The 24,638-nt window shown below is 45.3% G+C and overlaps 1 protein-coding gene across 3 annotated transcripts in view; it reads right to left on the bottom strand.

Annotated features, from left to right (window-relative positions):
• Positions 1–24,024, bottom strand: part of LOC144768212 (sodium-dependent lysophosphatidylcholine symporter 1-B-like) — a 122,355-nt gene extending 98,331 nt beyond the window's left edge. Inside the window, exons 1-5 of one of the 3 annotated variants that reach the window (XM_078651704.1) lie at positions 23,844–24,024; positions 8,491–8,610; positions 7,393–7,517; positions 4,124–4,256; positions 1,114–1,192 (exon numbers count right to left, since the gene is read on the bottom strand). In XM_078651704.1, coding sequence (XP_078507830.1) covers positions 1,114–1,192; positions 4,124–4,256; positions 7,393–7,517; positions 8,491–8,610; positions 23,844–23,927 — 541 coding nt within the window. In that variant the 5' untranslated portion in view covers positions 23,928–24,024. Of the gene's footprint in view, positions 1–1,113; positions 1,193–4,123; positions 4,257–7,392; positions 7,518–8,118; positions 8,187–8,490; positions 8,611–23,843 lie in introns of those variants that run through there. The other 2 variants (XM_078651701.1, XM_078651702.1) reach the window with 2 other exon arrangements.
• Positions 24,025–24,638: the final 614 nt, after the last annotated feature.

Below are 24,638 nucleotides of genomic sequence, written 5' to 3'. Positions count from 1 at the left end.
GCTCTTCTCCCTGCCCAGCCTGGCGTGAAAAATTGGTGAAGCAAACCCTTTCAGTTCCTGTGTGCCTGGTTTCATACCATAACAAGGGCAAGAATAATATGGTATCATCCACTCAAAATGAAGAGAAAAGTCTGCAACACCTCATATAGCAGCAATTGCTCATTTGGCTGCATTTTGCAATGGCTGCTGTGTGTTTGCCATGGTTTGGATATGAATGGAGAGCTCCCACTTGAAACTAATATTCTATTTTATTCTATTCAATCTGGGAAGATTTCTACAGCGCATGGCGACCCAAAAGGGCCTCCCAGCGTTAAGCCAACAACAGGCGATATCTGAAAGTGACAAATTAGTTGTTATATATGTTCTGCATGTTATCATTTTGGTAATGTGGGTATATTTATTACTGCCTATTAACCTACCTAATGACACTCACTAAGAGGAGTGGACAGTGGTGCTTGCCTGGGTAACGAAGCCGCCATATTGGGACTAACCCGCTTGGAGAATATAATTAAGCATAAAGCCCCTAGGTTCAATGTAATACATTATTTGAAAGGCATGTAACCACCCCCAGTTGGAATACTTCGATCCTACAGACATACACGGACTGTAGGCCCCCCTGGATGAAAATATTATTAAACTGTTCTGTAGGCTTAGTTACTTTAAATCTTATATCACTTGAAGGGTTTGTCTTTTATACGGCAGAACCAGCGACTCCCCAAGGGTAAATATAAATATAGAGCAAAAAGAGACATGTAGATCGTTTTAGATGGACTGCAGATCAAATAGAGACACTGATGGCTATTATCTAATACTGGAAATAGATACAGTGTAGAATTAAGGTAGTCATGTATAGTGTGTGCCGTGTATGTCTTGCACTGAGACCTGATGATATGCTGTACATTAGAATAGTGGTCTTGTAAACATCTTTAAGTCAGTGTATGAAAATTACAATAAAGATATATATATATAAATATATATATATATATATATATATATATATATATATATATATATATATATATATATATATATATAGAAAGAGAGAGAGAGAGAGAGAGATATATTATTATTTTTTTAAAAACATCTTCCAGAGAACCCTTCCCAGTTACTTACTATAGGCGGTGGCAGAGTCACGATCCTGCTGGCTTCCTCCCAGGAACATGGTCAGAGACGTGTATGGCACATGATAACACTGGGGAGGCAATTACAGCGGGTTATAACGGCAGCATCATGGGTCGTCCCTGCTCTAGTAAGCACAGGGCCTACTGCTGTCTCATTCCCTTCTAGCACCAGGGTATACCCCCATCTCAACTCCTCCTCCCAAGGTGGAGACACAAGTCTGCTGGGAACTCAACCACTGGCTAATGCTTCTGCACTGTACCACAAACCACTGTCAGCTGGGAGCGAGGGGAACTGCTGGAGCGGAGTGCAGGACTCACAGTTGGTAATGTTACACTATTCTACAACACACGGCCTCCTCATATCTGTTGACAAATGAATAATATGAACCTACATACAGATCTACGTATGTGCACAGGGAGGGCTGACTAAGTATACACAAGGAACCCTCTTACAAGGGTCTATACACAGAGTACTTTTACACTTATTCCGATCTACGTGTATAAGCTTTCCAACAAAGTGTCCCTATTTTAGTTAGTTCCTTCCTGGAAAGTTTCGGGGTGACCCGTCAAGCGGGATCCAAGTAAAAGAGGTGGGCCCTAAAACGCAAATTTCCCATTTCAATTCCATAGACATTTCTAGAATGTGCTACAGCCAAAATGACTGAATGGAATTCCACAAAATTTGGCAGAAAACAAAATGTTGTTCTAGAAAGGATGCTTTTTGTGATTTGGTGGAAATTAGTTCAGTATATATGGATGGTTGGGTTTGCAGGACTCTCGCAAGAGTCCCACAAGCACAGCGTCAGAAAATAAGAGTGCTCTGATTGGCAGAGGGACATTTTTTCCCCTTATGCTACCTCCATCCCACAAGAGTAAGGGTCCCATGGGGGAAAGCGCTCCGACTGGCTAGACGCAAGATAAAAGCAAATGCTGTGGAGGCCTTTACAGGACTCAGGGACAGCCTTCTGTCCTGATTTTTTTTAAATACAATACAAGTGGGCAGGGTAGGGATACCAGGGGCCAAAATAGATATCTCATAAATTGTATCTCAAAAAACTATAACTCGCGCCCTCGCCATGCACTGCTAATTACCCCACATATTACATCACTCATGACATGTTCTATGACATCACTGATAACATGACCGCAATATCTGAAATGACATAATTAATGACAAGACTGTCCATGATGGGGACGAAAGTTATTTTAGGGCACAAGTTATAGTTACTTGAGCTAATTATAACTAGTGCATTTCAGTGGTTTTGTTATTTAAAAACAGAATGTTTTAACAGAGATTTTCACCTAACTATAACATCCCCTTAACCTTTGTCTTTTTCGGTGAATGTTTAAGTTATTTTGATGCAAAGTAATATATTCTTAGCATACCCAACAATATATATATTATATTATATGTATGTGTATATATATATATATATATATATATATATATATATATATATACACCCAACTATAACTTCAATATCTATCTATCATTAAATCATTCATACCTAACAGAAGCCTCTCTTTAAACTCTAATTTCTCAAAAACAACTAAGCGAATTTACGTCGCATCACAAAAGCACTCTTTCAGAGTACAATTCCTACTTTGTTCCGTTCAGCTGTTTTTTTTTGTATCGGACACCAGAATTAACATTGAAAATCAATGTTTTGGAACCCACTCCTTTTTCCTTGGCCCCCGCTTGACAAATAAGTGAGAACTTTTCCATGAAGGAGCGGCGGCGGATCACCTTTACTTTTGGAAAGCTTTATGCAGATTCGACAAGGGGAATCCAAGTTATTAGCAAAACAAAATAACGATCCTCCTAAGGAAACTCTGACCTTACTATAACTACAGGTGACTGACACTGTTACATTTATATAAATAGTTTGAATGTCTAGCTTATATTTCATGAATAAATTATGAATACAACTATGGGCAATAGTGAAGGGAATTGGAATTATGCAGTTGTGTGGCTACAGCATTTACCACAAAATTATGGATTTAGCATAGTCGTCACGTCATTTGCTTGAATTGTAGATTTTACAAAAATATTGTTGCTAGCTCAAATAGATCAAACAAAATGCTGCCAGAAAACGTGCAGCATAATTTAGATAACTTTTCCACATAACTATAGTGGCCCTGACATTTATAAAGCGCTGCAGAATGGTCTAGGGTTATCATTACAATGATAAAACCAGTATTTCACAGGAAATGGTGAAATATTTCACAGGAAATTGTGAAATATTTCCTATATTTCACGGTTCTCTGTGAAAATGTGTATTTTTATACCTCTGCATTTTGAGCAAAAAAAGCACCCAAACACTTTACGTATCATTGTTACATTCAGGAGGGACTAATTGTGTGAATTAGGTGCTCTACATCTCATGCTGACCTGAGTACTTGCACCAGGAACTCTCAGATTCAAGATGGCGGTCTGGGAGTTGGCATGGAGCTAGCACTCTTACAATCAGGCGGGCCTGAGAACATGGTAGGAAATTCACACCAAGGCATGGCTAAGCATGTGAACATGGAACTTATAGGTAGGCTGATCGGAGTCTATGCACATGACACTTATACTCATGCTAAGTATTTCCTTAGAACACATACTCAGGCAAACTCAATTATGTACCAAGAGCACTTATTCTCATGTGGTTCTCATTCACAGGGCAGGCTAACACTCCTGCTGATCAGAGTATGCCCAAAGGGCACTTTCTCTTGTACACGTCTGGGAGTATGCATAGCACACTTCTACATCCATGTAAGTCTGAGAGTAGGCATAAAACACCTACACCCATGCAAATTTAAGCTTGCGAAAAGAATACTCCTACACTCGCGCAGATCTGAGAGTAGGTACAGAGCACAGAATCGTGGATTGTACACAAGCGTACTACTACATCATACAGGCCTGTGAGTAGGCACACACACACACTTGTGCAAGTTGGACTACAAGCATAGGGCACTCCCACGTTTATGCAGGGCTGAGAGTATGTGCAGGTACTCACACTCATGCAGGTCTGGAAAAAGCAGTACATGGCCAGGAACCACAGAAACTTGAGCGTCACGGAGGCAGAGTTGGAGGGTGAGAACCAAAGGAAGAAATAACAGAGTACAGCAAATGGAGTAGACACAACAATCCTGTGGGGGACAAAAACAGCCACATTAACAAATAGCATCAAATTTCAAAGCAGAAAATGATGGGAGTACATGAAGAGGGCAGAGAAACTAAGAAACCCATTGTTCTTCCTGTAGATCACAGATGGCCCTAGATGATTCTCTGCACAGAGCAATGTGACAACATTTTTTACAGGAATAGGGTAAAGGTGACACTGGCCACCTGAAGTTCACTTGTATTCAGGACACCATGTTCCTATCAATTTAACTCGCCTATGGAGTACATTAATGGCCTCAGGACACATTAATGGCCTCAGGACACTACACCAATCACACACTCTATGCTAGAGTTAGGAGACACAACAATCATCCAAAAAGCACATTCACATGACATAACGCAGTCCACGAAAAACACTTGCCGCAGAACTATGCATGATGCAGCTCAGTATAACCTCGCCTCTTGCTCGGACTGCAAACCACACAGAACAGTCTGGTCACCACATTGTCCCAAATGAAAGGTAGCCTTCTACGCTTTACATCTCCACCCAGTCAGTGCGATAATGAACTAGCCTTGATACTGATTTACATCAGTGCTTGAAATGGGTGCTCTTCCCATCCAAGTGAAGGAACCAGGAGCTATTCTGTGCTTTAAAAGCCCTGAGCTGCAGAGCCAGTGCCCAGTATTGGACCTCTTGGAAAAGTGATTCACACAAGGCAAGTACTAAGTAATGATTAAATGTACTTTAACTGTACTCTCTAGATTGCAGGTCATCAAATGCATATGCCCATCTGCTTATTGGTGCACTAAGATTTGACCCAGCAACTCCTCCTATTAAGAAGCTACATTGGTGCCAAATCACGGTCATGGGCTCAAATGTTCGCGGACTCGATAATTCTCGCCTCGGTGCCTACTCTAATCATGGGTCCCACTGTCCAACTCTGGGCAATAGCTTGCTTAATCTCCACAACGGCCCCAACAACGCTAGGATGCCTGGCTTCACCATGGGGGTGCCCAGGAGTGGGCACTTCACAGGGAAAGCCAGGAAGGGTTCCACAGCGGTATTCGTACAGCGCCTTCAGACCCCTGTAGGGGTGATAAGTGCGCTATACAAGTACAAAATAATAATAATAATAATAATATTCAATTCAAGGTACTTTATTTAATTTATCGGGCACTATACGGTACTGTTACTCAGTTATTTCAACTGTCTAAAAACGTGGTTGCTTACATCTTTAAATGTCCTTTATTAATTTTGCTGCAGTACGAGAGTTCTATTACTTCCTTCCCCCCTTTATTAGGCTCTAAGCTACTCTAAGTGTAAAAAAAAGATGTTCATTACACTGGATGACAATCGAATGTCAAGATCGAGTGTCCTCCCTGAAATACCTTGGTGTAATTAGCCCATAAAGACTTTATAGAAATGAACTGTGGTCAACTGGAGCCGATAGAAAGAAAGATTGATCTTTACTATTTCCTCTGAAATCTCATTTTATTGTTGTGGATTCCAAATAAATGCTGCACAGTGATGGCCTCTCTCACGGTCAACTTTCTGCTGCAGGTTAGGCACTTCGAGATGTGAAATGCGATGAGAAGTCTAGTGAGAAATGTTCTTCAGCATATCCTGAACACTATGGATGTCCGGCCTGGTGCGAGGGTCCAACCTGATCTTCTTTAGGAAGACAAGAACAATTAGCCAGGGTGCTGGGTTTTCTATAACGTTGACGCCCCTTTAACCAAGCCAGGTCAAAGATTTTAGAATCCACATTTGGGCAATTGTTATTTGAGAGCTGGGCCCACGATAAGATGGAGTTTATGTCATATCTAGAAGTTTGACAGGCGTATGTGACTAAATAATCTGACCAAAATAATTCCTTTCTTTCCTTCTTATCTACACACTCACAAGCACCTTCTTTGAGCACCTTTTCTGCATCTTTGAACTCAATGGTAGCTGTAGAACTTTATTGCTATGTTTACGTATGTATGCACAACAGTGATGAATTACTATGTTCTTTACCAATTTCAACTGACATTTAAAGAAAATGTTAAAGTGATTATATGTTGTGTCTCGTTATTTACTTTCGAAGCATTTGTTGCAATTAAGAAATGTTCCCCTCATCTGTGTACATTCATGTTTCCTCATACACTGTGTACAAAGTGATCGAATCATCTTTTGCTGCTGTGTTTGCCTCCTCGATTGGACCACTGCTCTTCCATAGTCAACCACAGAAGCAGTTCAACCTTTCACCCCCTATTCTCCCCTTAAAGCCATCATATTTTTTTTCCTAAGTAATATATCTGGAAAAAACACAATAGGATGTTTTTGCCGTACTGCACAAAAATCACAGAATTACATACCTTTTCTCTCAATACAGATAAACACAAGACCACCATCACTGTTCCTCCCAAGAGACCATCATCGTATTTTCTAAGGACACACTTAGAGAGGCCGAAAGCTGGTGTCACCAGCTCCCTCAGCGTCAAACTGTGTTGCAAGCAGCAGTGTCACACTGTAATGCATACAGATCCCTGATAACCTTCTACAACTCTACAGCAGTGACTCCTCAGGTATCGATTTAGGTACCCATGATGGGGAGCTGGGTGACCACCTGAAGAACGTCATGGACTTATCTACTCAAACCTAACTCCAGTTTGAAATCCTCAGCTCAGAACTTATAACTTGCAGAATTTCCACCATTGCATGGATCTAACTTGTGCCGATTTCCTTCTGGATCTCCACTTTCGAACACGACCTGGCGGCGGCCTCACACAACAGTCTGATGCCTTCCAGTCACGCCCAATGTGAGAGACGGGAGTGAAGCTGGTCTGGAGCACACAGTGATCAGTTGCCTTCCAGCGACTCCTGTTTCTCACATCATGAGAGATCTATCACAGGGCTTTCCAGGTCCCTGGGATAGACCCGTTTTCAATTTTCTTGATTTCTCAAAGACGTGACCACCTATGTCGATGAAGCAGAGGCATGGGGGACTAGGAGTATGCCTATTTACTAGATCACAGAGTAGAGAAGGCTAGCTCTTGGTTCCCTGTGTATGATTATTACAGGTTGAAGTAATGACATAGGGCCAATAGCGGGCTTTGCCATCTCCTAGTCAGAGCTACAGTCACCCTTGCTCTGTCCGAAGAGACTCAGTGGTTACTCACCAGGGCATCAGTTTACCACACTTCCTCTGGGGACTTCTGCTGACTAGGAAGCCTATTGCTGGGTCGGAGATGGCATCCCAGGCTCGTCCAAGGAAGAGGATCATGGAGGCATGGAAGGGCGCGAGCTGAGAGAAAGAGAGAGAGAGAGAAGAGAGAGAGAGAAAGAGAGAGAAAGAGAGAGAAAGAGAGAGAAAGAGAGAGATAGTGTAAGTGGTGTCAGATGGAGAACGCTATTCAAGCACTATAAATGAGCAGAACAACAAACATGATGGGAGAGCGTGGACAACTGGAGCCACGTGTTCAATGAATGATAGGCAGAACAAGGTGCGAGATGAACCATGCAGTTGTTCTGCAGGACCAGGTGTGCGCTTCTTTGGTGGGGAGAATACGCTGAGATCTGTGAATAAAGTGGAATTAGAACCACACATTTAGGTGAGCGATGATGAGTACTACAGGTGAGGTGAGGAGAGAGGTGCAGTTACAAGCCTAGTGCATGACAGGCTAAAACAAGGTAATCTAGAGAAAGTATCGGACAGGGATTGTAAAAAAAAAAAAAAGCACAGAAGACAGGACAAGTGTAGTCATATGATCTAAGGTACGGTCCACTGCCATCCACACACATCTACAGCTCTCTTCTAAGTAGCAGGGAACAGTTAAGCACATCCTCTATTTATACTGCTTCTAGGCGACGGAAGACTACCAAGGTCCCCATTCACTGCTACCAACCTCTCTTTAGTGCTGGTGGAAGCTTTGAACGTGTTTGCCTTCATCCCTTGTATCACCCCAAATAATATCTGCCACAAAGCAATAATGAAAAAAATTAAAATAGAGATCAGAGTCATGACAGAAAATAGGGAACAGCAGAGCAAGACAAGAGGCCACAATAAATAAAAGTTTGTAAAATATTAGGAGTTAAAATGGAGTAGCAGGAGGGATGAAGTTTGCAGATATCAGCTAAAGATAGTATTGTGGAGTGAGAGAAGGACACAACGTGAAAAGGAATATGGCATCCTGCCATAGTGGAATTGGGGGCGATATTTTGGGTTGATGCTCTTGAATTACAGATCTCTTCCACCGCGTGATCCCATCCCTGCTTACCTGTATCACATCCAGAAGGAAGATCTGAAGAAAAAAGCCAATGGCATTCCCAGTTAACTGGTACGGAGCTCCGCCGAGAGCATAGCAGACCTTCCTGCCGAGTGGGAGCGATGGTGCTTTCTGCAATAATCCAAACATGTCATCAGTGGAACTAGTATGAAGCAAATCCCAAGGACTCACAAAAGTGAGGTACTGTATAAGATAATCTGTGGAGATAGAGAAACTGGGCACTGCAATATAAAGTGGAGGTTAACTTTTGAGCTCAAATATTGGGATAATAGAACACGAATATGACTTAAATCTACTGCACTCCAGGACTGGTGTCGTGGGATGTTACCTGAGGTGACCCCCCTGGAGCAAGGATGTCACTTGTGTAGCAGCAGCTGAGGGTCCAGGTTGGACTGGGGCAACTAACTTCTCATTGTAAAACCGTGGCAAAGAAACTTTGCTGACACAATCAAGGCAGAGGGACCAAACTGGGACAGTGGGACAAAGGCAGCACCTCGATACCCCCGGGGTGATTAGCCAGGCTATACAAATGCTACTTGATTGATTGAACCAAGGCACCAATGCTGGATTCTCCTAAAGTACTTTTCAGCAAAGGAACTCAGTGTAATCTTCATGAGCATGGGCCCTTCTGGGATAGCGGCAAAGAGGATCCTGCTGGGATCTTAGAAAATGTTGGAAAATGCATGAATAGTAGTAACTCGTCACCCTTGTGGACAAGCGGTGCTTTAGGTGTCCTGCTTGAAAGTTGGTAATGAGGGAGTCTGCTGTGAAAGTGAGTATGGGATCCATTTGCAATATTACAGAACTCCTGTCTCGATCATCACTAATCTTCCAAAAAAAGACAGAAAGCACCTCAAAGCATGCCTAAGAGCTGCCTCTTGTACTGCTGTCTGCTACATGGTAAGTTTAGGAAATTGGATTATTATTTGGGGTGGATAACTACCCACCTCAAGGAATAATCACAACCCTTGCCAGTGTGAACATTTAAAGTCACTAAATTAACCTGAACCTGGCACAGAGCAGACAGAATTAACACAGGGCATTCTGTAAATTGTTTATGCAGTACCAAAACAGTAATAAAGTCGCAATGCAAAACAATAAAAATCCCAACCTGTAATGGAAAAATTGAGTAACATTTAGTAAATTAAATGAGACGAAAATGGCAAAAATCCAACTAGTGGAACTGGGGATATGAATTTTTAAAGTTTTAATTGGAAATAGCACTAAAACACACAAAGTGCCAGTGATAATCAAAGGCCGTGGTAGACTGTGGCCTAGGTGCAAATTGATGCCGACTGCAATGTGCGTGGGTCGATGCTCCAACCAGGTTCATTGTGGTCAAAGATTTTCCAGGTGAACCCAGCAGACCCATCAACCAGGATTTGACACTCGAGCAAGATGACACTGTAGTGCCAAAAAGGATGCCCACAGACCCCACCCTGTATTTTCTGGGGAGTTCAGAGAAGTCATCAATGTCCATTCAGGTAAGCCTATTGTTTGCTCCTCTGAGGCATTTCACACCTTTTTCACACATATACAAGGCTAATCTCTGGCTGGGCGAGCCAATGCAAATTAGCCTTCAATAACTTCAGGCTGGAAAAATGTTCAGGCAGGGAAAATGTAACTTTTGCTGGATGTGGCACCTGGATATCCACGTGGTGGTGCTCCTTACAAATGTTGTTTGACTTGATATCACCTCACATGATTTGGGTTATGCCTCGCTTCATACCATATTGCACCCTACATAAGACCCCTCCCAAGGCAGCCAGTTCAGAAATGGAGAGGTGCCACGTGTCCAAAAGAGAGACCATAAGCCATTTGCACGGCAAATTTAGTGGCTCTAAGAATAGTTAGCGGTAGGAGGGTTTTGTGTTGCCATGCTATCCAGAAGGCTGTGGCGCTCATCCCCATGAGCTGCTTTAACAATATCCCCTTGTTGCAGGCAGGTCCCCTCTGTATGATGAAGGCTAGGGTGTTCAATAAACCCACTGAGCGTGGCACCCAGCCATTTGGCTTGAGTCTTATTTCGACAAATGGAAAAGGATGGGGGCTCTTGGACACACCTCGATAACTTTCAGTATTTACGCTTGGGGCAGTTTTTGGTCCACCCTTGACCTGAACTGCCAACACCACATTTCATGTTCCTAAGCCAAGAAGTACATGCACCCCCCTCTGAACAGGTGAGAACAATGCACTTGCACCAGAAAAAAGTACGAAAGATAGGGGGCAGAAGAAAAGACATTGGGTTCTATAGGTGGTGTTAGTACATGTAGACAAATCCAAGATAACTGGGTGAAATAAAGGGATTATAATTATTCAGACCAAGGTATGTAGACTGTCCAAGAGAGGGAAAAAAAGCTCTGTGAGAGGAAGTATGGAACATAGAGGGCAGCATCAGGAAAGAGATTAAACACCTGATGAATGGAGTGTGCAAAGGAGAGGAGCACAAAGATGCCCGAAGGAGGAGTCAGTTGAGAGGTGGAGATGTTATTATAAATAACATCATGTGTATTGGAAGGAGTGAGCTACAAAGGGAAGCATTACTCATTCTCCAGACCATGAGAACAGGCTGGTTACAGGGACCCAGGGCCCCCATCATTCAGCAGAAGAGAACAGATGGAACAATGGGAGGCCTGGCGAAGGCCGGGTACTGTGAATGGCATAAGGCCTCTTAATGGGACCCTTAGGCTGTTAATGATTAGAGCGCACCCCCCTGCTTACTCACCATGTTTACCACTTGTATTCCAAGGCCATCCAATCTACTGCAGGAATCTCCCTCAGTGTAACCATTCTTGTCAGACCCAAAGCACCCACCCTCTTTGGAATAGAATCCAGCACCTTGCTCGAACTAGCCTTGTGCCAGAAGAACATGTTATTAGTCTCCCCTTGAAAGCCCTGTGACTGTCTTTTACGTTATTTTCAGGATTCTGGACATGCTGTTGGAGACATGTCTCCCCACCTGCCCTGGTCCCACACTGACTTTTCACCTTCTGATCTACCCTGTTCACTGTCTACAGTGTATAATGCAACACCTTAAGTAGGACGGGTATGCCCAAACATGAGCCCACGGCACACTGTGCCACTGGAACCAAGTCAGGCGAACAGGTCTAGTGTTGCTTGTGTTCCAGTTCAGCGAGGACCTGACCTGGACTGTTGCTTTTGGAGTAGGGTCAAAACTTGTTTGCATTTCGCTGGGTCCAAAGTGAGGAGGAATAGTGTGCAAAATAATGATTGACTAGGATGCGGCCCTGAGTAACTACCAGTGGCGGTGATTAATTCAAGCATTCCATCCATCACTTATTTGTACACATCAGTTAAGACACCCTCTGTGTGACGGGTATGCCTAGACATGGGCCCTATGCACACTATGCCACTGGAACCAAGCTATACCCGACTGATGAACCCTAATCAGGGTAAAACATGTCTTGGGCTGCTTGTGTTCCAGTACAGAGAAGACAGGCCTGACAGTTAGAGCTAGACTGTTCCTACTGGCGTAGGGTCAGGACTGATTTGCATATGGCTGAGCCCAAATTGAGGTGGCATGGTGTGCAAAATAACGATGGACTCGGATGCAGCCCTCAGTAAATACCAGTTGCCGAGATTAATTCCAGCATTCCATTAATCACTTTTTTTTGTATACTTCACTGTTCGTTTATGAGCATCTATTGTCAATTCCTTCTGCAAATCAAGAGTCAACAAGGTGCTTCAATGCTTCTCCGAGAGACGAAAAGAAAACAAGATCCTATGCAATGCTTTATAGGCCTTCACATTTCTCCATGTCAAACAACCATCAATTTTTCTCTGTGCAACTGGGTCTCAAAGAAGAACCTCAGAGTAATACTTAAGATTGTTTTTTTATTCTTATAGGATTTGGCTGGATTTGACAAATCAGTTTTGCTAATGTATATTTATATTGTATTATTCATAGGTTCATACTACGTTCTATCAGTCACATAACTCGAAAATGTATTTGGCCGCACTGTAGGCAGGACAATCCAGCCCTACCACTGCCTTCCCCATCAGACTCTACTTCTGCATTAAACATGCCAACTCAAATGTAATGTGTGTAAGATTCTGTGTAGGTGGGTTGGACTGTGACTAGTCCCTGGCGCTGCCGGGTCGCACTTATCTCTAAATCCTCATCTGAAGCACTCCCATCCGTAACTTGGAAACCATATCGTTAGCCTTCAGTCATCTTCACTTGTGCCAGGCAAGGTGTGCAAATCTCCCTCAGTGTTATCACCTTTAGATTCCTCATGACCGGTCTCTTATCACACCTGTGTATCAGACAGCTAAACAGGACTCCTCCAGTAAATTTTGTTAGCTGTGAGTAGTATTCAATGTCTCGAAACTCGCGTAATTCCATCACTTATCAAAGCCAATGTGAAGCCTCTTCTGGGATCCCGGGGTAGTGAGTGGTTAGCGGGCTGTAATCCAGGAGTTTAATATCACACACCACTGGCGTACAGGTAAATCAATACTATGGCACTACGTTTCTCACATTTGGCTGACTCGCCATGACCAGAAAAGTCCAGCAGTCATTAATCATTCTGCAATCTGGTATGAAGCTGAAACTCAGACATAGTGCTACACAGTAACTAATACAAACTGAACATCTTGTCGGTGCTGCAATTTCCATGATGGATGGGACTATATTTACAGTTCGGTAAAGTAGGGTGGTTAAATCTGTGATACAAGCAAAAAATTAATAAAATAAAAAGATGCAAGCACTCTATGGAGCTCCTAAGTGACCCCCAAATTTATCAGTAACATTTTAACACCAGGCGGTACAAAGAAAAAACTAGCACGGCGCCCTACTGCAATGTTAACCAACAGGCAAACATTGGAATTGATTTGCTACACTAAAGTCAATGGTTAGAGGGATTTTAGTCTAAGGTTATTAATCAATCAATCAATATCAATCAACAGGGAAGAGGTACCACACCGAGAGGTACCACATATCAATTTGTCCATGATCTGCCCTTTGGCCTTATGTTTTGTGGTCTTTGTGCAAAGCATAGTAACTCAATGATATTGTGAATGCAAGAGTGGATTTCCTAGCAAAAGAAATCCAGAAATAAATGATCACAAAAATCCACCGTCCATATCCAAAAGATGCTGTTAGGTTGACAAGACCAGTTCTTTAGCCTCTCAGTCTCCAGTTATAGACCCAGCCAGGAGACTGTGAGATGGTATCCTGAGGGACGCAATTCATGACAATACGAGTTGAAGACTCAATTAGTTGATCAGTCTTTCCAAGGTTTTTTAGCTGGCGAGAGGGGAAAGAAAGATCTCTCTCAGGGTAACAAAGTTTACAAGCTGCATTTGCAAATGGTCCTGTTGCTGCCAAGAATATCAGTTGATTGACTATCTTACAGGACTGAGGCACCCACTGAACACACAGATACGACGAGCCCCAATGGGATTTCATGTTAGGGTCCAACCACACGTTTAAAGGTGGTGTACTCTTAAATCATATCCGGAATGCAGGGGTTCAGCCAGGGCCTGTGGAGAAAAACCTCAAGAACTGGGTGAAACAGGAAAACCTCATGCCTGATAAGGGTGGATATTGGCACAGTAAAGGTCAGGGACGGAGCAGACTTACCACTGTTATCCTCCTGTAAGGTATCTTTGCAGCTCCCTGACTGCAGGTGATCCTTGCTCACTCCTTGGCAAGTCTACCAACCTGGGTTACGCAGATCCCACTGGCTCTAAAACAACTTGCCTTAAGTCACCTACATGCAGAACTTCATTCAACTGGGTCTAGTACACGCCTTTCATCAAGTCAAGAGGCTACTCCTCTCCTCGTTGGGCAGTTCAGCTTTCTCTTTTCCTAGCAACTTCACAGCAGCAAGAAACAAGCATTTACAATGCAATGGTTTCGCCTTTGGAAAAGTTAGAGTTATTGGCATTGCTCATGACATTTCTTTTTTTTTTACTTATAAATAAATGGCATTGTTATTTATATTGCCAACAGCTCTCACAGCCCACACAGCTCTCTCAGCCCACACAGCCCACAGCCGACACAGCCCACACAGCTCTCAGCCCAACACAGCCCACACAGCTCTCAGCCCAACACAGCCCACACAGCTCTCAGCCCAACACAGCCCACACAGCTCTCAGCCCAACACAGCCCACACAGCTCTCAGCCCAACACAGCTCTCAGCTCTCTCAGCCCACACAGCTCTCAGCTCTCTCAGCCCTCACAGCCCACACAGCCCACACAGCCCACACAGCCCACACAGCCCTCTCAGCCCTCACAGCCCTCACAGCTCTCAGCCCAACACAGCTCTCAGCCCAACACAGCTCACAGCCCTCACAGCCCTGACAGCCCTCACAGCCCTCACAGCCCACACAGCCCACACAGCCCACACAGCCCACACAGCCCACACAGCCCACACAGCCCACACAGCTCTCACAGCCCACACAGCTCTCACAGCCCACACAGCTCTCACAGCTCTCACAGCTCTCACAGCCCACACAGCTCTCACAGCTCTCACAGCCCACACAGCTCTCACAGCCCACACAGCTCTCACAGCCCTCACAGCCCTCACAGCCCACACAGCTCTCACAGCCCACACAGCTCTCACAGCCCACACAGCTCTCACAGCCATCCGCCCACACAGCTGTCACAGCACAGCAGTTGTTCTCAGTGCAAGTGTGCACTGAAGCAGGTACTGTAGTAGAATTGGCCTATACCATGTACTGCACTGTGACATTTACACAGCACTTCATCCCCGGGCTGTGGAGCGCTCTGATTTGCACGGAGATCCTAGGTGCAAAGGTTTAAGATGGCGCGGGTTCGAGCGTGACCAGTGCCTGTGATGCTGGGTGACGCGTGTGAGGTCTGGAGATGGGGACTCTGCGCAAGCGCAGATCGGCCCTCTTACGTGGCTGGTTATAATATACTACTTTGCACAAGCGCAGACATGCCCTGCCTCTTACATGGCTGCGCAGCCAAGTTTTAATGTGCTCCATTTTTTTTTTTGCTGTTTGCAAAGTCCTCTTATTCCTGCTGGCACGGAGTGGTGCATCTTCGGCGTTTCACCCTGTGCGAGATTTGTTGAAGGAAGGAACAGATAGGAGAGGGGCTGCTCCATGACACTGTGGTTTCCTTGACAGTGGTTGCTCACTTTTTTTTGCTGGGGGAACGAACAGACAGGCTGACATTGCAGCACGCACACAGAAAGACGGACCTTAGACACTGCAGGCACACAGACAGACAGAGACTGCAGGCACACAGATAGACGGACACTGGAGGCACACAGACAGACAGACGGACCTCGGACACTGCAGACACACAGACAGGCTGACATTGCACGCACACAGACAGACGGACACTGCAGGCACACACACAGACAGACGGACCACGGACACTGCAGGCAGGCAGACAGCCGATCACCGCAGGCACACAGATAGACGGACATTGCAATCAGACAGATGGACACTGCAGGCGCACAGACAGCGGGACACTACAGGCACACAGACAGACGGACACTACAGGCACACAGACAGACGGACACTACAGGCACACAGACAGACGGACACTACAGGCACACAGACAGACGGACACTACAGGCACACAGACAGACGGACACTACAGGCACACAGACAGACGGACACTACAGGCACACAGACAGACGGACACTACTGTTTTCAACCTTAGCTCTGTGGTTATTAAAGCTTGCGGTGTCAGTGCTGAGGGATGGTCGAGTCCTTGGCGATGTGGGGAAAATAAAGTACCTATAAAGCATATCATGAACGGTGCATGACTCATAAGTGCAATTAAACAATATCTTAGGCGGACTACTACAACTGATGTCCAATCACTCAATAAAGATAAATCATGAAACTGAATTTAACCTTTTCTGCTTTATCATGTGCTGGCTGTCAGCCATAGGCATACGAGGGTTGTAATGTCCACAAATCCATACGGATATGTTTGGGCTTAATATACATGCTTCGACACTTCAGCCTCTCACAAAGCGGTTCAATCGCCAAGACCATTTCGGACTGAAGAAAGCGGTTAGTCACTCGCCTGACTCACGAGGGTAAGAGTCATGATGATTGATTCTTCTAGATGCTAAACATGCGCTTTTTCTCTTCCAAGCCCCGCTATTATTAAAATATCGGCAGAAGGGGAAGGGGGGGGCAACGCAGAGCGCGCTCTCGGCAAATCAAAACTCCATTCAGGCGGGTGATGGATGACGCTGCCCTGCCGGTGAACCCTCACTTTAATACAGAGGAAGTTATGAAAGCGACATCGATCACAAGGCCCTGCGAGGCGGGGCAGCCCCCGCAGCCCGCGGGGTGGCAGGCTGCCTGCTTTCCCTCTCAGTTCAAAATCAGGAAATTATAGCGTCAGTAGCGGAGGGGGGACAGGAAAGGAACCACTCACCTGGACTTCCTCGGCTGGCCGGCCCTCCGCTCCTGTCCGGTTAGCCCCCCACCCTCGCCCGCTTCTTCCTCCTTCCAAGTGAGGCGGCCGGGGTGGCAGCGCTGCAGGCCAGTCCCGCCTCGCTTCACCCGGGTGCTGCGGGAGTTCCTCTCTGGGCTCCCAGTCTGCTGTCACCCGGCCGGGAGCAGCGCAGACTTCCAGCGCTCGCCGTGGCTCCTCTTCTCGCGCTGGGCGGCGGGGGGGGCGGGCACTTCCGGCCGGCCGCGCTGGGATTGGCCGGCCGGCTGAAGAAACCCGCGGGCGGGACGGGATACCAATATTTGTTTGTGAGGACACGGGGGGGGCGGGAGAGGACGAGGGGGGCGGGCGGGAGAGGACGAGGGGGCGGGAGAGGACGAGGGGGGCGGGCGGGAGAGGACGAGGGGGCGGGAGAGGACGAGGGGGCGGGAGAGGACGAGGGGGGCGGGAAAGGACACGGACGTCGGGAGGGAGGAGGGAACAGCAAACACGGCCCGGCCGGACCAGACACGGGGGCGTTCCCGGCGTCGCGTGACGTCGGCAAAAGGAAAAGAATCTCGGGAACGCCCCCGTGTCTGGTCCGGCATTGATGGACAGGCCCCTCGTCCAATGGCTAGGCTCCATTTATGGAGCCAGCCAATGAATGACGAGGGCCGACCCAAAGCCACACTACAGTTCTCATAAGATTTCTCCTGCGCAAAAGCTGCTTGCGCAGCTTTTTGCAGTCGAAACCTAAAAACACCAAGCCTATGGGGAAAACCCCCATATTGTGCATCTCTGACACAGCATCCCAAATGGATGCCAATGCACGTCCCTGAACTCACATGCACAAAACATACACACCAAGTGCCAAAAGTTAGGGCAGGACTCCCATTATATGACTGACTGGACTTTACCGGATAAGGCCAATAGACAGCCTCCTCACCAATGGTGCTGGTAGAAAGGCTGTACCCCTAAACTATAACCTACTTTCACCAGTCACCTCACATCCTGGTACGAGAAGGCAGAAGCCATCTACACTACAATTCCGAGTCACTTTGTGTGTTCTTCCTTTCAGGTCCAGTTCCATAGGGTCTGACGCAGGTACCAAGCGGGTGCTTGGTGACGCGGGCGGTGTGCCAATTTCGCCATCACCCCCCTTCCAAGACCCATGGTGTGAGACTATCACACTACAAGTGCAACTGGTTCCTCTAATTCGGAGTCTAACCAAGAAAAAAAGGTTTTTTTCAACTTGCACTTTTTACACGTCTTTTTCACTCACACGTCCTCTGGTCAGGGTGGGCCTTAGCACGCCCATACCGCCGAGGTTTAGTTCTTTTGGTCCTGACGAATGCCAGGTAAATTTACACCATAAATGCAGATGATATCGTCCTTCTATCACAAACACCGATAGGCCTTCAACGATCAATGACCCAACTAGGAGCCTACACCATTGTATCCCAATTAACAATTAATCTCAAGAAAACAAAGGTGCTGTGCTTCTCAAAACATCACAAAATAGGGTCAAAAGGCAAATTAATCTGGAACCTGGGTGACAAACCAATAACCCAGGTGGAATCTTACAAATATATAGGGTTTTATCTTGATCAAAACCTTAACTTTAAACATCAGCTGAATCAAGTGAGAACGAAAGCAAAACAACTTCTCTACGCCTTCAAAATTTTAAACAGGAAATTAAAAGGCTGCTCAACAGGGCACGTGTTGAAGGTAATCGCAGCCAAATTCATACCAACCATATCATACGGGTCAGAAATAATGCATACAATAGATGCAGCCGCCCTTAACCAAGCCCAATCAAGCTTTTTCAAGAGGTTGTTCTCAATTCCCCAGCACATTTCTCAAGCCCAGATTCGACTGGAATACGGGCTAAAAAACCAGAAACCAGCCAGACAAGGGGCGGTCGTCAAATACTATTGGCGGATGAAGCAAGCAGAAGATAACACATTAGCCCACTCCTGCTGGGAAGAAATCGAAAAGCAAGCGAGGCTAAATAATTCCATCGCCACGGTCCTAAAAGTTTCACTCAAGGACTTACACCTCGAAGGGGCATGGCACATAAATACTTCCCTCTCTGGCTTCAAAAAGGCAGTAAACAGCGCAATCAAACAAATTTCACAGCTAATGGACAAAACTGCATTCTCAAAGAAAAAACACGCTTGGGCAGTGATTAGTTCTTATCAGTTGCTCAAACCACAACCATACTTGTTAGATCACTTCTCACAACATAAAAAGCATTATCTTACTATGTTACGGTTGGGGTCATTCCCCACGAAGGACCTAACCCCAAAATGGAAACAAGTATGGTTAACAAAAGAATGCCGGCTGTGTGGACAAGGAGAAGAGAGCCTCTTACATCTTCTATGCATCTGCCCCACACTTCTAGAAATTCGGAAAAGGGTCCTCTGCAAGTTGTTGATAAAAAATCAGCTACGGACATGCAGAGCGGCAGTCATACAATGTCTTGGAGGCCACTCCATTGAACTTTCTTGCAAAGCCATTATGCTTTGGAAAATGGCAGCCAAAGAATTAGACAACAAACAAGAATGAGCTGGAGTGGTCCAGTTAAGACCGCTTGGACTCTTGTTCTTCTCTTGCACCAACATAATTTCTGGGCCCCTGGTGTACAGTACCGCCTCTCTCTGTTCAAAATTTCCTTTTAATATGAAAGTTTTATCTAATGTATTATCTATGGATGATTATCCAGGTCATGACAGCAGTGTGTTTTCATTTTTTTTTTTAGCACTTTTTTTACCCCTCATTAATTTATCTAATTACGCATTTTTGTTTTTTTTTAACATGTTTGTATCATAGAACTTCTTCCACTCTTTTATGATTTTTAACAAGATCAAATAAAAGTATTTCTGACTGACTGACTACACCATAAATGGCATAAACATGTTGACCTGACCTCACCTAAGAGGAAGTAGCCGAACAATCTATTTGGCCCCCTTCCGACATTCTGTTTTTAATATGTCTGATTGATCACCTGATAAAAACTTTTTTGTGACACAATCTAGACATTTTAATTTAAATAACACTATCACCTCTTCACTTGTCACATCACAAAAACCAGCTCCGCAGTAACTCTGGCGTCGAAGCACACTAGGGAGGCACTCGGCTTCTCCCGGTGGGGCCCAATGATGAAGCATGTCACCAACCAGGTTGGTGAGTGAGGGCCTTCTATATAAATCCAAAAGATTTATATTTCTATCCCCATGCTCTCTCTGTTGTGGTTACAGTAACTACACTCTTTTGTTGTTTAAACTATATATTTTGGGGACTAAGAGTGTATTCGCTACATTTTACCTCCCTCTCTCTTTGATGATTAATAAAATGGGGGTCACCGACATTGAGCTTGCAGAGAGTCCACAGGCAGGACGAAGGAAAAATGCAAAGCAGGGCAGAAAAATCAACAGACCTCATGGAATAGTTTTCCAAACCATACAGTGGACTTCACTCAGCACATCAGCGAACCCTGCTGCCCTCACACTTGGGTGGGCTGTACTATTCAAATATCAAACTCTCCAACCTCTGCAAGGAGCCCCAGAGAATGGGGGGCAAGGGTGAAAGTAGAAAAGGAAGTACACTGACCCAGAAACAGGGAACAACACACAACTTTTAAAGCTAGAAAGTATAAAGTTAGAAATTAATAGTTGAGAACTGGGATGTAGTATAAGCTGATAAAATGATGTACCAGAGAACAAACCAGTGGAGTAAATGTGTCCTTTTGGGTGAAGCAAAACAGCCCAATACCAGCCAAGGATTGTGGTGCAATGTTTCTGGTAACAGACATCGAAATGCCAGATCAGTCCCAGCTACCCTAAGAGTTAAGAAAAGTCGTGAACCCAGGAGGAATTAGACTAATGAGGGATCAGGGCATCATCAGAAGACACTGCAGCTAGATATAGAAGGAAGGTGCAAGTGTCAGAGGTCAAGGAACTTCTCACTTTGTGTGATATTGCCCGTTCACCCTTAGCTACACACCAACCAACCTATGCAGACTGGCTCAGTGAAAGAAATGCCTTCTAAAATATAGCTTTTAGTTGAAGAACGAGGCCTCTCTTGTCTCTGAAGACACAAATGCAATTCAGAAAAGGATAACAGAAAAGTTCCCAAAAAAAAAAGAGTAGCTAACAGGACTTGTAGATCCAGAACAGAGATCAAGTAAATGTCCACGTTTGCAAGACAACTTTCTGTCCACACATATTTCTGAAACAAGTATATTCAATCCCAACCAATATGATTTGATTTTCATATGCGTTTGTGCAAATGCTTGTACGGGTTTTTACTTCAATGGTGATCCTGTGCACAGAGCAGTATTAGAAAGTGCTGCTCCTAATGAGCCTGGTGAGGTTACTGTTCATTTTCGGACACACTAGATGAAAACCCAAGAGATTTTCGCCAAGAAAATATTAGGCAACTTGTACAAGGAAGGGGGCACTACTAAGGCAGTATCTAGCCACCTCCAACTGCAAACTTGTCTGGCAAGTTCAACATCCTGGAACATAAGGGCGTTTCTGGGCCAGATTCGAAAAAACAGGATCTGTAGCATGATGGTGCTTTATTCCTCGTTATTTGGCCGTCTCCAGCACCCTTAGGGCAGCACCAACACAGCTACAACTTCACACTTTCCTAAACCTGGTATCAAAATGGAATCCTCTCATACTTCAAGAGAGTATGTTTTTCAGTGACCGAGAGGTTCAGCAAGCAACTTCAAGGTCATGGGGACAGGTGAGTGTGCATTCATAAGAGCCAACAGGACCTATGTGTAATAACAACACCTAGTATGTTTGTTATTTAGACAACAGCGCTCAGCAGTCTGGGGCTGGAATAGTCCGCAAATTGACTAGCGATTCTGAAGGTGTTATGGGCAGATTCATATTGTAGGACTTTAAAAAAGAATAAAAATACATAGGGGCTCATTTATGAGCCCTTGCGTCACTTTTACGCCGCTGGTGCGTCACTTTTAGTGACGCACCAGTGGAGTAAAAAATGTGCCTTGTTGCACCACATTTACAAAGTGACGCATCTAGGAAGACGCGTCACTTTGTAACCCCCTGTGCCACATTATACCTGCGCCAGGTATAATGTAGGCAAGGGGGGCGTTTTGTCGCAAGAAAGAGTCATAGAAGTGCTGCAATGAAATCTATAAGATTTCACTGCGCCATTTCTTGGACGCTAATGCGTCAAAATCTAACGCCTGCCTCATGGCAAGCGTAAGACTGACGCAGGCCCTTTCACATGGGGCTTGCCCCATGTGAAAGTACACATTGCTGGAGTTGCGTCACTTTTGTGACAAACTTCAGCAATGCGTCACTTTTGCACCTACAGATACGTCAGAAATACTGCCGTATCTGTAACTCCTTGCAACATGATGCGTCATACTGTAAATATGACGCATCATTGGTGTCGCAGGGAGATCGTAGTTCAAAGTGACGTATCGCTGTTTTCACGCCGCGATGCGTCACTTTTCATAAATGAGGCCCATAGTTCTATAGCGTCACTTAATGGCCGTCTGCCGACGGTTTCAATTCTTGTACATGATCAGAGAATGTATGTGCCTTTTGTAAATATCCTGTACTCCTGTACAAATTGTGTTATTCACCATTCTCACTTACCCCAATAGGTGTACATTATTGTAGATGTTATTGATATGTCTGTACATATATTAATTTATGGATAATCAGTATCCTATTTGTCCTTGCCCTCCATTTCACCTCCAGTTTCTCTGTAAAAGGACCTGGTGCCCAGGTGGGGTCTGATTCACGATAAATAGAAATACTTTGCTAAATGAATCGTTTTATTTTGTTATATTTGCTAAAATATCCCGGCATGCTTAGCACGACTGTCTGCAGTAGGAAGAGCACAGAGTGTCCTGTCATGTGTCCACTTGGTAGCTATGCCTAGGTCAGCAGCCGGGGAACCAAAGCCTTTCAGATACGGGCACCTCTCTCAAATGAAGCCTGCAAACAACATGTCAGGGGTCTAAGGCCATTTGCTTATTACCGAAGCGTGCAGATACAACTGATGTGAGATAACGGACAGACATCCTGTCTATTTACCTAGTGCACACACCCGAAACCCAGCTGGCTTTAGGCGGGTCTCAGACTAGAAGTGTCACCCAGACAGCCGCTGACACTCGTTTTATAGCTCTCAGAAAGAACACGCTGGACTTGACTGTGTCAGTAGAAGGCCACTTAGCTACGACTTACAAGCAGGCACGCAGCCCACTGAGCTACCCTGACGGCCTCCAATGGCAATGTTATTTGCCCCTCGTGACACAGACTTGTCACGAGGGGCTCTACCACTACCTCTCGAAGACTCAACACTCTAGAACCGCTGAACTTCTTCGGTCTAGCACTCCAGAAGACGACCACTGGACTCTACCTCTAGAAACCTCAGCACTCTTTGGACTACATAATTTCTTTGCTGAGGACTATTCTAATATGTTGGTCTATCCTGAAACTATGTTGTAAAGCGCTCCGATACCCACGGGTCTGGTCAGCGCTATATAAAACTCCAAAAATAAATAAATGAAATAAAAAATACTTGACCAGAGGTGGAAGTGCTTAAAATAACGTATAGGAGCTATGAGGAGTGTAGTGGGGGTAGGAACGAATCGGTAGGCAAGGCAACATTCAGTATGGGAAATGTTAGTGTAAAATTAGAAGAAAAAAAATTGATCCCGCCCGCTACAACCACCGGACTTGGCAGATTTCTTAATTATCTATTAAAGACAAACCTGACGTCATCTAAAGAGCTTCTCCCCCACCTCAGCTGGGCTGGTGCTCCGTGTGGGTATCAGGTCTCGAGGGTCGCCCCGCTTTACACCCCGGAATCCCGCGCCCCGCCTCCATTCCCCGTTATGACTTTATTTCTCTTAGTCTGGCTGCAAGTGGTACCCCAAGAGCGCCCCCTCGCGACCTACCTTGGGCTGACGGGGGTCCCCCTGGGTGGCGTCGTCTCCCCGCAGCTCGGGGCTGAGAGGGATCCCCGACTCCGGCTCCTCCATGGCTGTCAGCGCGTAGAAGCAAAAACACGGGTGGGAGGGACAGGCCGGGCAACCTAGACGTGACCCCGCCCATCCCCAAACGAGGACCGGCGGCGCCGCCCTCCCCTCGAGGGGCCTGGCCTGGACTGCCCCTTCCCTGGACCGGTCCATGCGGAGCATGGCTGCCGCTTCCAGCACTTAGAAAGCCATGCTATATAGATTTTTTTGTTGTTGCAGATTTTATATAGCGGGTACTCGACTGAAGGTATTGGAGGAATTTACACGAGCACTAGTTACGTTATAACTCTAATCACTAGTATATGCCGTAAATCATTGTACTCTCTACCAATTTTATTTGTTGTTGCATATTTTATATAGCGCGAACTCGACCCGAAGATATTTACATTACATTACATATTCAGGCACGGGGGAATTAAGTAATTTGCCCAGAATCACAGGATGTAGACGCGCCCTTGAGGCTCGAACCCTGGTTTCCAGCGCCAGCGTCGGGCGTTTATGCAGACGGACCACATCCTTAGACGCTCCGAGTGCGTTCATTTGTATCGCTTCCTTGAGTGACTCTTCCTTTTTTTTTTTTAAATATATTTGTATTGCAGAGCTATATGTTGTACAACCAGTTGGTAGATCAATCCAGCTGCCCTCCTTTGCATAATACAGGTTCCCAAAGAAAGCCTTACAAAACGGCCATTTAGCTCACACCCCGGAGGTCAA

The sequence above is a fragment of the Lissotriton helveticus genome, chromosome 7 (genome assembly GCF_964261635.1).
Source record: "Lissotriton helveticus chromosome 7, aLisHel1.1, whole genome shotgun sequence".
In the NCBI taxonomy this organism is placed as follows: Eukaryota; Metazoa; Chordata; class Amphibia; order Caudata; family Salamandridae; genus Lissotriton; species Lissotriton helveticus.
Note: the sequence above shows the minus strand (reverse complement) of the source record. Positions and strands in the feature narration are given on the sequence as shown.